Raw genomic sequence first — 13,952 nt, 5'->3', positions numbered from 1 at the left:
TTTATATTGCAAAATACCTCAGCATTTTTAATCCACTTTCTCGGCTACTATCACTCCAACCGCAGTTGTATATATAATATATATATATATATACTATATAGGTTAGGTCGCTTTGGCTCTGCGGCTTGCATGCAAATTTTATGTTTTAATAATAAGTCTCTGGCATGCAAGCGTCGCATATTTTATGCCAATTGTAGGGGGGGTGGGTTGGTAGCTTACAGGTAAAAAAGGCCTGGAGGGAGAGGGTCCCACCTGGAGTCATTCAGTCAGTTAGTCAGTCATTCGCTTTGGGTTCGTGTCCTGGGCTGTTTATTTTTAACCCAATTGTTGCCTCTTTTTTTTAGCCACCGAAGGGAATGCTAAAAGGGAATGTCTTGAAAACTTAAAACACTGGGAAATTTATTCCCTTTCCCTAAAATATGATTTTTAAATAGCCCTTAAAAGTGTCTAAAGTTTAGCCTAAAACTGCCTGGAAAATTGATTAAAAATTCAGCATTGGAAAAATTGGAGCAAACATTGTGGCACTTTTTGAATTTTGCCTACTTTTTTGGGGAGGATAGGGGGGCGTTGCAAGTGCGTGCGGTCATGCAAAATGCAAATGCAAATATGAAATATGATTGCCGCAATTTTGTGACCAGTCCAGCCCATTCCCACGATCGTCACTGAAAGTTGGGAGGAGAAAGGTGGGGTAAATATTTCACGAGCGGCGTTCTAAATTGAAAATTAAAATTTAATCGGCGTTAGGGCTATTGATTTTTGTAACAAATTAGGTGTTTGAAATGGAAATATCTTCTTAGATTTATTTTTAATTATTTCTCCTGAATTTTTAAACTTTAAAACTGCTTTTCTGCTTATCAAACTTTAATTTTTAAGCTTGGTCTCTGCGAGACTGCTTGGTTATCTCTCTTTCTGCTGATTAGCGGTTTCTTGCAGCTCCCTTTTCTACCTATATGTATATATAGAGTGCCTGATATATCGCCTGTTGCTGATATAAATTTTCCCTTTTCCATTTTTATTTCGCACTTAATTAAAAAACCTTCGCTGACGTGCGACACGCACGCGGTTTAAACCGCCTTAACCCCTCCAACCCAGTTCAACCTCAATCCGCACCAGAACCGCTGACAATTGCAACTAGCTTTCCGCTGAACTTGTGTTTAACCTTTTCTGTTTTTACAACTGCAGAGGGAGAAACCTACACAGAAGGGTTGTAGTTTAACCAGTTTTAGTAGTAATTAAGCCATGAAAACTAAAAATCTGAAAGCAAATCTCTTTTAAAATGAAAACTTTTGGTGGCTTTTTAGTGGCTTATGATTATTTCCCTTTTCTTTATTAAGCTTAAATTTAAAAACAAATATCAAAAAAAATGAAATTAGTAATAATACAAAAAAAAAACATTTTAAAGAGTTTAAAAACGCTTTAAAAATCATAAAAAAAGTCTTAGAAGGGACTTCTAATCTTCCTCTAACACGACTTATAGATAGTGGCATTGATTTCGTAGTAGCACAGAGCCTTCTTGGTGACCTTATCCTTTGGGTTCAGAGCATAGACAGTGCCCTCCAGAGTGTACATGGTATTTGGGTGATACATAAACTTCAAGATTGCCGTTTCTGGTGGAACTTGAATGCGATTCATCACGTATACGCCGGTTTTCAGAGGGCAGGCCAGGCTCATATTGCTGGCGCCCTTCGAGAGCATCAGTTTGGCCACATTGTTCCAGGCCGAGACGTGTCGGATGTATTTCCAGAAATCACAGGTCTTAGTGGTGGAATTATAAAGAGTCCGTGGCAGTTCAGCGCGACTGGCAGAGCCGGAACTTCGCTTACGTGGATGCTGCAAGAGGACGAGATGCCACAGTGGTATGGCCACATCCTGACGCACTGTGGTCACGGAGGACATGGAGTTGTTCTTCTCGAACATGTTGATCTGTAGACCATAGTTGGGCGTGTCCCAGGACTTAACGCCCACTAACTTCATCATGTAGCAGTGCTAGTTTAGGGTTTAGTTTATTAGAAGTTCTGATTTTTAGTTAGTAACTTTAAGTATTTTTACCCACCTGCTGGGTTAGTCGAAGAAAACCAAAGAGGGTGATGAAACCTAGTAAATGATTGGAAAATCCCATTGTGCAGGGTACAAGGCACACGAATGAAAGGCAACTGACTGACTAACTAGCGAAATTTAGTCACTAAAGTGATTTAGTCATTGCGGTTAATGGTAATTCGTGTGATTTGTCACACCTCAATTGAATACCGATTAACGATTACCGATTACCGATTACCGTTTACCCACTAATTGCCTTATAATTGAGCGAGCATAGTTGCGGGAATTATGTACGACCTTAAACGGGTTTTAAACTTTACACGTTTGACCCCCAAAAACAGTGTAAATAACACTAGTTAACAAAGTTAAAACTCTTAACTAAGAATGAAATAAGGAAAAATGATGGTTACTAAGTGCTTAAAATGGCAGTTACTGGCTACTACTTTGTTGATAGTTCAAGAAACATCTTTCCTGCTAACTAGTGTAATAGAAGTGTAAACAATTTTGGGACTCGGTTTGTTTAGGCTCGGGTCCGGTGAGGGCCAGGGCCAGTGGAAAATGGAAAATGGAAAATGTAACATGGCAAACATCCTTGTTATCCCTTTGTTATGGTTAAAGTTATATTGTGTAGCCAGCTAATTGCATTTGTACCGCTCGTGTACCGCCTTTTTGTCTTGCTGCTGATAAAGGTTTACCCCCCCCCCTAACACTTTTCCAGCATGTGCTGGTGGATGATGGTATATAGGATAAAGTAGTATGTAGATTTCCTCCCCCACCCCCTCCCTGATCCATTTCCGGCTTATTTGTTTGCTTGTCCTCGGCTGCATCAATGGCATCAATGGGCCGAACAATGGATTGAAATCCACTTTCCGCATTCCCCATACATCCTCGACATATCCACATCATCATCATCATCCTGTCACTACTTCCTTTTGTGCCCCGCCTCGATTCACTTCTCTCATATTTACATTTTCAGTTATTTTCCGCAGCAAATATTTGCATGACATTGGCTTCGCTTCGCTTCTGGTTCGCTTCTGGTTCGCTTCTCACTCTCCTTTGGCTACTCAAACATATTTTCGAGGCATTTTTCGCGATTTTTCGCATCACACATCATCGCATCAGGTTTCAATGCGATTTGAGTGAGAGAGTAGCAGCATTGGCAAAGTAACTCTGTCTATCGTCAGCCTTCATCTATTGGCTTTTGTTTCAATCTCGTTTGCCATTCCTTTCACGACCGCCGCTCATTGTATGACATGGCTGCTAGCAACTTGCCAGCTTTCCTTGCTTGCCAATGCTCTTCCAGCTAACTTAATTATATTAATGACTTAATTAAAGCTCAACGTAATGGTATTATTGTGCACACCGATAATGACCTGCAAATTAAACATTTATACGCATACCATTTTACCATTTTACCATTCGACCATTCAATGGCTTTCATTTGGTTCTTCTTTGGTTCTCTATTGGCACAGAGCTTCCGGGAATTCATCCATTGAAATCACTTTGAAACCTTTTTTAGCTCGAACTTCCTTGGCACAAAGTTGCACAGCTGAAAGGGGGACTTTTTTGTGAAGCTTTTGAGCGAAACTTACCTATCAGTTTTTGGTTTCTTGTAAGGGGTCGAAAAATTACCAAAAATTTTACTTTTTCAACTTTGAATGCAGATTTGTTGGGAACTAAAAGACAAACTCAACGAGGTAGGACAATCCATATTTCGAACATTATTGGCTGAGTTATGGACATAATATTGCCCTTTTAAAGGGGAAATCTGTACCAACCAAATTTCTCATTTATGATATGGGGAAACATCATCAAAATTGGTGAAAATTGGCGCAAAATTGACAAATCAAACTTTAAATGCAGATTTGTTAGGAATTCGAAAACAAACTCAACAAGGTATTACATTCCCTATTCCGACCATTATTGGCTTTGTTATGAGGGAAATAGTTCCATTTTAGGGGGGAAATGAGGAGAATTCAAACTTCACTTTTTCGATAAGGGGTAACATCATCTTTTCTTGCGAGAAATGTGTAAAATTTTACATTTTAAAGTGTGAATGCAGTTCGAATGGAATTTTAATCACGAGTTCAGTGATGTATGACATTCCCCAATCGGATCATTATTGGCTTTGTTATGGAAAGAGTTCTGATGATTTTGAATCAAAAATCGGGATTATGAACTTTGTCAGAAAATGACCAAAATTTGATAGGGTTTATACCCCAAACTTGGTCAAAATAAGGCGTAGACCTAAAAGAACGACTGTTTTGTGAAGCTATCGACCAGAACTTGCAACCCTTATCATTCGTTTTTTGATTTTGAGAAATTTATTTTTTGGCAAAATTTTGCATTTTCGATAAGGGGTAACATCATCAAAATTTGCGAAAAATGGCTAAAATATTACATTTTTAGGTGGGGATCCAGTTTTGTAGGAAATTTGAATACGAACTCAGCGAGGTATGACATTCCGTATTTGGACCATTAATGGCTTAGTTATAGGAATAATAACTTCATATTAAAGGGAAAATAGCGAGAAAACCAATTTCTCATTTTTAATAAGGGCTAACATCATCTTTTTTTCGAAAAGTTGCTTTAAATCTTACATTTTTAGGTGGGAAAGCAGTTTTGTAGGAAATTTAAATACGAACTCAACGAGGTATCACATTTTGTATTTGGACCATTAATGGCTTAGTTATGAGCAAAATACAGTCGTTCTGGGGGGAATTTATGGAGAAACCCAAAATCGTATTTTCGATAAGGGGTAACATCATCAAAATTTGCGAAAAATGGCTAAAATTGTACATTTTTAGGTGGGGATCCAGTTTTGTAGGAAATTTTCTTACGATCTCAACGAGATATGACACTCTATAGTACGACCATATTTAACTTTGTTATGGGAATAATTCTGATGCTTTAACTCGAAAAGTTGGGACTTGAGGACTTTCCACGAAAAAGAACAATATTTGTTTTTCACTTCTAACTTTGTTAATATAAGAATCTTAGCCAATAGAACCCACAAATCGAAGTACAACTCTTCTTTTCTATGCTCCTTGGCCTTGTTTTGGTTTTGGTTTTAGTTTTTGATTAGTGTCAATAGACTTTTATGGGCTTTTAGTTGGACGATTGGCGGTTCAAACATACTTTTTTGTTAGTCTCCACACTGCGCTATCTGAGTTTAGTGCCTGTTGAGAAAGGAGGAAAAGAGGTGCAAGTATTCTAAGCGCTTTTCACATTTCAAATGCACAAAACCAGTCCAGGGAGTTGGCCAGCGAGTTCTTCGTTTGCGGCCACAGAAATGGCAACTTTAGTGGGCCCACCTCTGGCAGGGGAATAACCACCCCCGTGCCCAAACCGCTTGCCTTTTTTTTCATTCCAACAGTTTTTCCCTACACAGAGACAAAATCTCTCTTTCCTTATATTTATCTTAAATATTTTCCACTTAAATTTCCTGCAGTGTCCTCTGCATCTAACCAAGATCTAACGATGGAAAAATACCTAAGTGATGACCAATTTCGCAGATATTTGCTCTTAGCTTCTGTAGCCTTGTTTGTCTCTTATCGTGGCATTGCATTTGGGGGCCTTGAACGTTTTATGATTGCACTTTTCAGCAATAAAATAACGAGTGGGCGGCGGAAATTGTGGATGCAATGCCTTAACCCCGGAGAGAGTGAGAAGATATCCAAGAGCCATGACCAATTCGCATTGCGACTTCACACCAAATGCTCGTCTGAAACTTTAATAACCCCAGACGAGGCCGACACTTGCAATAAACTGGCTGCTCGTCGTAAAAACACAACACAACATACACACACTCGCATGTCCACTCGTAAAAAACAGAAGCACTAAAAAAAAGAGGAAAAACAGAGAGAAAAAGAAGTGGAAAATGTGAGGAAACTCACACAGGGTAGGGTGTAGGGTACACACACACAGGGGATAGGATACGATGTCGTCCTGACCAAAAGCTGTCAACGCGTCGCCATTGCAGCTCATAAACAAGGGACCCCAACCAGCTCCTTGGACTGCCTTTCAGCATTTTCCTACTCTGTGTTTTCCCCCTCTTCGCTTCGCTTCTCACTCCCAACTGTCAGTTATAGTTTCGGACTATCCCATCACATTTATTTCGTCGCCATTTCACTGGCGTTGTAATTTTGCTAAGGGATAGCAGGCTGCTGCTGCTGCTGCTGCTGCTTTGCACTTTATTGCCTGTCCTGCATAATTGTTGGGCTTATTATTGGATTTTGAATGGAAACATCCTCCCATCGACAGGCCTCAACACGACAGCCAGCAAAAGCTTTTCCCGATGAGTTGGGTTCCTAAATGTATGCTAATCCATGGGGAAATATACGAGGCTTAGGCCTTGGGGGGTTTCCATTGTCGAATTAATAAATAAATATCTGCCCATGGCCAGAGGGAAATAATACAATTGATTAGGAAAATGTCATGGAATAAGAACTAAATAGTTTGGTTTAATGCTGATTAAGTGGGAATTAATGGGGAAAGTTTAAGATTACGAGAAGGTTTTGGGGGAATTTTAGTTTGGTTTTGGAATTCAGTTAGGAAAATTATGAACTAAAATCTGTATTATTTTATATATATCCTTTGGAATTTCATTCTTATCTGTTTAATGGAAATTCTTGCATTACTTCTCCTTCTGTCTGAGACTAAATTAGAGGGATTCTTGGAAATTTCACTTAGCAAAGGCTTTTGCTAAGTTTCCTTGAATAACTTCACTATTTCCACAGGCAGTGGTCTACCTAAACTTGTTTTGTCCTATTTCATGACTAATCCAGACTTAGTAAGAAATCTAAGCAACATTTCAAGGCTATTCCTTAGAATTCCTAAACAAAAATCCCAATAAATGTAAGAAAAAATCATATTACACATCCGCCATGTTAGCCAGTTAAGAAAGTTCCAGCATTTGATTATATTCCCTTGATATTTCTTGTTCTTCCATCAATTTCCTGCCGTCATAATCTATTCTTAAACATCTGGTATGCCAGCAATTATCCCTGCAATTGTTTATCGCATATTACGCATACGCCACGTAGGCCAGTTAATAATGGATTTGCAACGAAATTCCCTTGACCAAAAGCCACCCCCTCCTAAGACAAAACACAACTCATCAATCTCTGACAGTCTTCTGCCGGGATAGGACCTATGCAAAACCCAAACCCAAACCAGATGGAAGTACTCGTAAATTTCATTTAATCACCCTGGACTCGGGACTTTGATGTAGTACGTAGGGAAAGAAAACGGACAAAAAAGAAAACAAATATTAAACTCCAAAAGGACCACCGTGCACGTGGCCATTAAATTGTCGGCCCTCGTCCCTTTTGTCTTTCAAACACTCACACACATACACACACACACCTCTGTACCTCTCTGCCTGTACATATATTTTATGTTGTTTTGTATGAAAATTTATTGGCACTGCGGCGACTGATGATGAGGCAGGAAGAGGTGGCAAATTGGGTCAACGGCAATAATAACAACGAGGTGCAACAGTTGAAAGGTGGACAGGTGGGGAGATGGACTGATGGGCTGCTAGAACGGAAACGGAAATGGCGGCGCTGACACATCCAAGGTCACTCAGATGGTATGAATATGGTGAATACTACGAGTATGGGTGAGAGGCATGGGTTTAATGGGAGGCTTCTAGTTAGTAAGGTGGCTGGGGAAAACTCAAACAGCCAAACTTACACATACAGACACACACACACACACCTACATCTGATGAGAAGTGCAAATTTATGTTGGAATTAATTGCAACGAGCAGCGGGACAGAAACAGAAATAGGAGCCACAGGAACCAGAGGAACCCGGGGACCAAAACAAGTCCGGCCGTGACTTTAATTAGCCAGAGAACGCGTAGAACGCCGAACCCAAACCCTGGCATTAACAGAATCAGTCAGCCGTGGGCTAAAATTATGGGTTAACGCTGATTTCAGAAAGAGAAAAATTGCGGCTAACGAGGAAGGGCAAACAGGGCGCCACCTAAAAGCTTATTACAAAATCAGGCAGTAAAGTTTAAGGATGAGAAATGGGAAATTTTGGGAAAATTGCAAAGGATAATTGAGATTTGAATAATGTTAAAAATTATTTTTAATATTCCTTTTTGTTGGTCTGGGAAATGTATAAAATTTGGAATTCTTTTTTTTTGATTTTTCTCCCCTGAAACCAAATATTTGAGAAGGAAAATCCTTTCTCTTAAAATATCCCCCCAAAAAAAGTAATAATAAAATCATTTTGCCATGTCCATGCTTAACCATATTATCTGATTGCACTTTGATTAATGGCAACCAAATTGCATTGCAAAATTCAGCTGATATTAAAATTCGATTGAAAGCGAACGACGGTTCTCGACGTTCGAGTGTCCGTAAATGTAATATTTATTGGAACAGTTTTACGCGTAACCCAAACTTATTTTGGTGTTTTCACTGCAAAAAAAGAAGGTAGGTTTTGTATGGAAAAGAAAATGAGTTTTGTAATTGGTAAATAATGCATCAGCTGGAGAGTATTTACTGAGGTTGAAATAATTGCCGCAGGCAGCTAATTTCATTTGTGACTGCATCTTGGGCATGAAAAGTGCATGGGAAATCGTAGGAAAAACGAATTAAATCAAGCGGAAATGATTTAAATTGACATTCAGCTTTATTTTGTAACAACCTAATGACATTTTTTGCTTAAAGAAAAAACTTAAATCGAGCAGAAATAATACAAAGAGACGGGAAATACCTTTGTGGACAAACCTTATAGGGAAAGTGAATAATTTTTGGTACTTTTGTTAAAGTTTTCTGATAGTTTTGGTTTTAAAATACAAATTTTTCTTGGTGTATCAAAATGGTTAGTGGGTTTAAAATCACAAATAGTTTGCTGAATGTTTTCAGTGGCGAATGTTTTCCTGAGCCCTGAATAATTGAAATAAATTAAAAATGCAATTGTCGTTTTGGACTTTTCGAGGGTTTTCACTCTCTCTCTCTCTGTCTCTGTGGAATGGGTTTCTCCCACAGCTACTCAGCCACATTTATTTGCCTTGCATTATGTTTAATAATTCATTATAATTATTGCACACTGGGCAGTGTTTTTGGTTATGATATATATAATATATGGTAGATCCTCCCAGGGATCTCCAAGCTTTTAGTGTCTCCATAAATATTGCATACTCTCAGGCTGCTAAGTGGGAGTGTAGAGGAGAGACATAAATCGAATTTGGACATAATAATTACAGCAGTTTTCCAGCTTTTCACATTTTGTCAGTCTGCTGACAGCCACCGGATGAGCGGTTGAATCCAAAGTGCCAAGTGCTAATGATGCGTGTGGGCCAGGGCCAGGGCTAGGTAATGTCAGCCGGAAAATGAATATGCCAAGATGGGGGAGAAGGCTGGCCATTTGCCAGAGTTTGGGTAGCTGCATATTTGAGCCTATTTATTAATAATTCAAACAGTTTTAGGCCTCCATCTGGACTTGGTTGCAAGGCAAGTTCTCCATCGACTGCATTTTTGAGTACTTCATTTCGGTTATTAAAGGATTAATTTTTAATCAAAACTAAACTAAAGGCGTTTCTACAAAAACCACTCTTCGATGCATATGTAATTTGGTTTAAAGTGCAAAAAAAAGGAAGTTTAACTGTGTGTTGTTATTAATATTTGATTAATTAATTATTGTTAAGCCTTGTAATGGAATCACAGATTAACTTTTATGAGGATTAAGTTGCAGGGAAATTTGAATTAAATTTTGTTTTAATTTTATATTAACTAGAAATAGTCATTAGAAAGTCAAAGAGTAGAGATAAATTATGCAGCGCTGGCTTAAGTCAAAGTTGGCACAGTTTTCCAACTGGTTTTCCACACACCACTTTTCACCTTTTCCACCTTTGAGCACCTGTAAATCCTTGAAATGAATGTTCCTACGACCTACGAGAATTATTTGCCATTCAATTGCTCATTCGCACTGGCAACTTTGCATCCATTCGCCAAAATGAATTACAACTCAATTGCGGCGCCACACTCGTGTGGTGTCACCCATGATTCATTCGCCTGTTGCTCCTGCCACCACCTCCTCCTCTTCTGTCAAGGCCAAAGGCAAACACTCAGGCATATATGTATGTATGTATGTAGGTGTAACTGATACAAGAGCTGAGTGCTGACTGCTGAAGTGCAGAATGTTGAATGCTGAATGCTGAATGCTGAATATAAATAACCTACGGCAAGTCACAAAATAAATACTAAAAAAAAAGGAAGGAAAAACTGCAAAGTTGCGCGGCATAAATTTGCGGGGTGTTTAGTGTTTAGTGAGCTAACTTTTAGCAGCCACTGTCCCAGGGACATTTAGCCAAAAAAAGTTGGCCAACTGAGACAAATGGCAACAAATTGTAAATAAATAAAAGTTTCTCGGCCACTCGGGGCCTGCATACATAAATCCCATTGAATAATGCCGATCAATTTCGGACTTTCGTGCCCTGCCCTGCCATGCCATGCTGGACAAAGTTTTTCCTAACAGTGTATAGAAACAGTGGTGGTCATGTAAATAGCAATGAAAGTTTTTAAAAATATTTAGTAAAACAGTTTCTTTGTTGAGAAAGTATTATGGAAGATACAAAAATCTATCTCTTAACTATATATATTTTTAAGAAATATTTCTCTTAAGCATTATCTCCTTAACCGCTTTTGTACACTGTACAACATAATTTGCAATTAGATTGTGTCTGCCGTGGAAAAGTCGGAAAAACTCGATGTTGGACTTGATTATGCTACCGAAACGGTTTTGTTTATGTTTATGGAAATTGTTTTTCTCCAGCTTGTTGTCCTCTTTTGTTCTCCTCTACTCTACCTCTTGGTCCTTGTCCTGCCTCTGCCTCTGCTCCTTCTCCTTCTCCTTGTCCTTCTCCTTATCCTTGTCCTTGTCCAGTTTATCCAAGCAGCAGCCAGTAGTAGTTCACCCCATGGCAGGATTATCCCCCCAGTTTATGCGCTTAATTGTTGTTTGCCTTTCGCTCGACTCTGGCGTTCAACTTTTGGGCCCAGTTAGTTGTCAACCAGTCCAGGGTTTGTTATTGCTATGTTATTGCATGTCTCTGGCAGGGTGGTAGATCCCACACTTCCCTCCAAACAAACAAACAAACGAAAGTGTTTGCTGGCATTCTGTTTTCGGGACAAGTTAATCAGATATCAGATCCGATTGGGGTATCAATGGGCCAACTTGTTTGCTCTCGAAATTGAAATGCTAAACCTAAAGCCAGGGCAGAAGACAAAAAGTAGCCCTGTCGGCATTTTTGTTGATTTTCCTGGAATGTTAGAAGGAAAATTGCAGATCAAGGGAAATTGGAAGTCAAGTTTTTTGGAAAGAAAGTTGGATATTAATTGGGAATTTGAAAGGAAAGGAAAGGAAATTAGTAAGAAATGTAGTTGATGATTCTTAAACTCTCGTTTAAACTCCTTTCAGCTTGAAAATTGTATAAAATTTTCCTCCTTTTTAACAACTTTTCTGCATATCTGTAAATCCCTCAGCCCAACATCCATCTTGGCCTTATCCGAAGTTAACTCAAAACTTTCGCAATTGAAAAAGACTTTTGGCTAATTAGTGAGGACACAGAGATTATGCTGCCAACTTTCTAACAAACTGCACTATGTGTGGCCCAAAAAAAGAAAAACTTGGGGCAACTAAAGCCCCTGTCTAGCACTCATTACTATATAGTATTTATCCTAGATATATATAGTACATATCTGAGACATGAACGTGGCTGAGCACATTCCCTTTTGTGTGCTAATGGAAAAAGTTAGAAGGCCCCCGGACGGAGCCGGTTTGCTGTTGATTGCATTCGCTGTTCGGAACTTTCAATAGATACTTATTACAATAAACTGCAGCAGTCCATTGTTGTGGCAAGCAGCAAGCAGCAAGGGGCAACATCCAACAGGCAACAGGCAAGAGAGATAACAGATCCTCCCAACCCCCACTTAGAAAACCCTTTTCAGAGAAGGAGTTACCCACCCATTCATGTGGGCGAAACAACAATCCGGGTGTTTATTTCATATTGTTTAGGCCTTTTGAAATCATCATCTTTGCCGGCCATGTAATGAGCCTAACGAGTATTAGTTTGGAATTTCCATTTAGCTGTTTCATTTATAGAGCGAGCTTAGATGGGCTGCCTACCTACACACAGACTCACCTCTGCTTCTGTGAACTGAAACTAATAAAGTTTCTAGGAAATCTGCAAATATCTAATATTAATATCTTAAGCCGAAAATCAGTTTTAATTAGGCAAGTTGGGAAGGGGCAAAGGCTTAACTTTGCTACTGAAATAGGTATAGAAATTGGCAACATTTTGGAAGTATTAAGAATAATATTTAAGCTCTTTTATTAATAACTAAGGAAAGTATGTTAAGTTATTAAAGGTCCCAGAAAGGTCTCGGAAAAGGACTTTAAAGTAAAAGGTTAAAACTTAAACTCAGAATTTCTGCCAGAATTTTTAAGGGTTCTTAAGGTATAGGAGTTTTTGCTGTTAAATAATAAATATTTTAAGGATTAGTTAAAGATTTTTGAGGAAAAATATAGATTTAAAAAGCTGCCTTTTGAGTTTGCTTTTAGGAAATAAAATTTCTATCCTTACAGCTTTTGAAGTTTCCTTTCTCCTTTTTAACAGGACTAAGATTTTACCTTTCATTCTTCATAATTTCTGTTCAAAATAAGACCGACTTAAATCTCTTTTTCTGTTAATAATCAAACTCTTGAATCCTCCCACGTTGATAGTGTCAAATTAATGCAATTGACTAGATGAGGCATAGCCGCTTTTTAAAAAATTTTCACATTTTTCCGGTTGAGGAAAAGTCTCGAACCGCTGTGCTCTCAGCTATTCCGACATCTTGCCAAATTCATTATTTGTCTAGGAGTTGATGCTTATCAAAAAAAAAAACACACACACACTTTAAGGCACTTAAAAAAATATTTAGAAATATTATTTTCTAATTTCTAACTAAGAAATGATTTTGTAGAACCGCTCGAGCTGGAAATTGACGGACAACTGAACTCGATTTCTAACTAAGCGAATGGAAATTTCTTTACCGACTTTCGCGTTTGTTGAAGTATTTGGGAGGGGAGTAATGGGCAGACAGACAGAGAGAGAGAGAGATAGATATTTGTTATTGAAGCTGCTTAAAAATTGATTAGCACCTGGCCCATAACAAGTTTCAAATTACCAGGAGCCGTCTAACTGCCCTCGCTGATTTCAGCATGATTTCTTCTAGCAACTCTCCTTATAACTTATAACCACTCAAACTTGTTGTTATGTGCTTAGCTGCTTAGCACCTTAGACTATTTAACTTAGTAGGGCCTCTAAATTGGGATGAGTGATGAGGGATGAGGCATGAGGGGTTTCATCTATGCCTTCGAGCTGAAAGAAATTCCATTCAGGCATTCAAAACGGGGATTAGTTTCGCAGTTGTTGTGAGTTGTTAAAGGAAGTTTTTTTTTTGGAATTTAAGAAGGTTGAGTTGGTGGTTAAGTTATGGGTGAGTTTTATAGAAATTCTATATATATTTATGTATTAATTAGAAGATTTATTTCTTGATTTTTTAAGGTAAATTATATTCATAATCTTAACTTAATCTTACTTCTTAATCTGCTTTTTATTATCCAGAAAGTAGTGCAGTTTTCCCACCAAACTTAACCCAAACTAATAGCCATTCAAGAATCATTCTTTGTAATCCCTTTCCAGGGTATCATGATCTCGTTACACCACCCCACACTCACACCTTCACAACAATCTCCCTTATTGAGACAAGTACTTAGCGTATTTTAGCCTTGTTTGCTCTCTTTTTGCCTCAACTGTATGCCTTTTTTTTCAATATTTTTTACCAGCCGCATGTTAAATGCCCTAATTTCCCGGCCACTTTATGTTGACTTTGAGTGGCTCTGACGTTGCCT

At 38.5% G+C, this 13,952-nt stretch overlaps 2 protein-coding genes across 18 annotated transcripts in view; one reads left to right on the top strand and one right to left on the bottom strand.

The window, feature by feature from the left end:
• The window catches only part of LOC108116374 (eye-specific diacylglycerol kinase), a 125,811-nt gene that overhangs the window by 73,402 nt on the left and 38,457 nt on the right, over positions 1 to 13,952 (top strand). The gene's annotated exons all lie outside the window — the stretch shown is intronic.
• On the bottom strand, positions 1,459 to 2,679 carry LOC108116485. Its single transcript, XM_017228421.2, has 2 exons — positions 2,054 to 2,679; positions 1,459 to 1,986 (listed from the first exon to the last, which is right to left on the bottom strand). The coding sequence occupies exons 1-2, from the start codon at positions 2,117 to 2,119 to the stop codon at positions 1,462 to 1,464; spliced, it is 591 nt and encodes a 196-aa protein (XP_017083910.1). The 5' UTR covers positions 2,120 to 2,679; the 3' UTR covers positions 1,459 to 1,461.

Source organism: Drosophila eugracilis, unplaced genomic scaffold (genome assembly GCF_018153835.1).
Source record: "Drosophila eugracilis isolate 14026-0451.02 unplaced genomic scaffold, ASM1815383v1 contig_498, whole genome shotgun sequence".
Taxonomy (NCBI): Eukaryota; Metazoa; Arthropoda; class Insecta; order Diptera; family Drosophilidae; genus Drosophila; species Drosophila eugracilis.
The sequence above is the reverse complement of the archived record's forward strand: the minus strand, read 5'-3'. Positions and strand labels throughout refer to the sequence as shown.

Coding starts and splice junctions, on each gene's coding strand:
- LOC108116485 (XM_017228421.2), bottom strand. CDS start 2,119: ATGGGATTTTCCAATCATTTACTAGGTTTCATCACCCTCTTTGGTTTT. Junction 1,987..2,053: donor TTCTTCGACTAACCCAGCAG/GTGGGTAAAAAT, acceptor ACCCTAAACTAG/CACTGCTACATGATGAAGTT.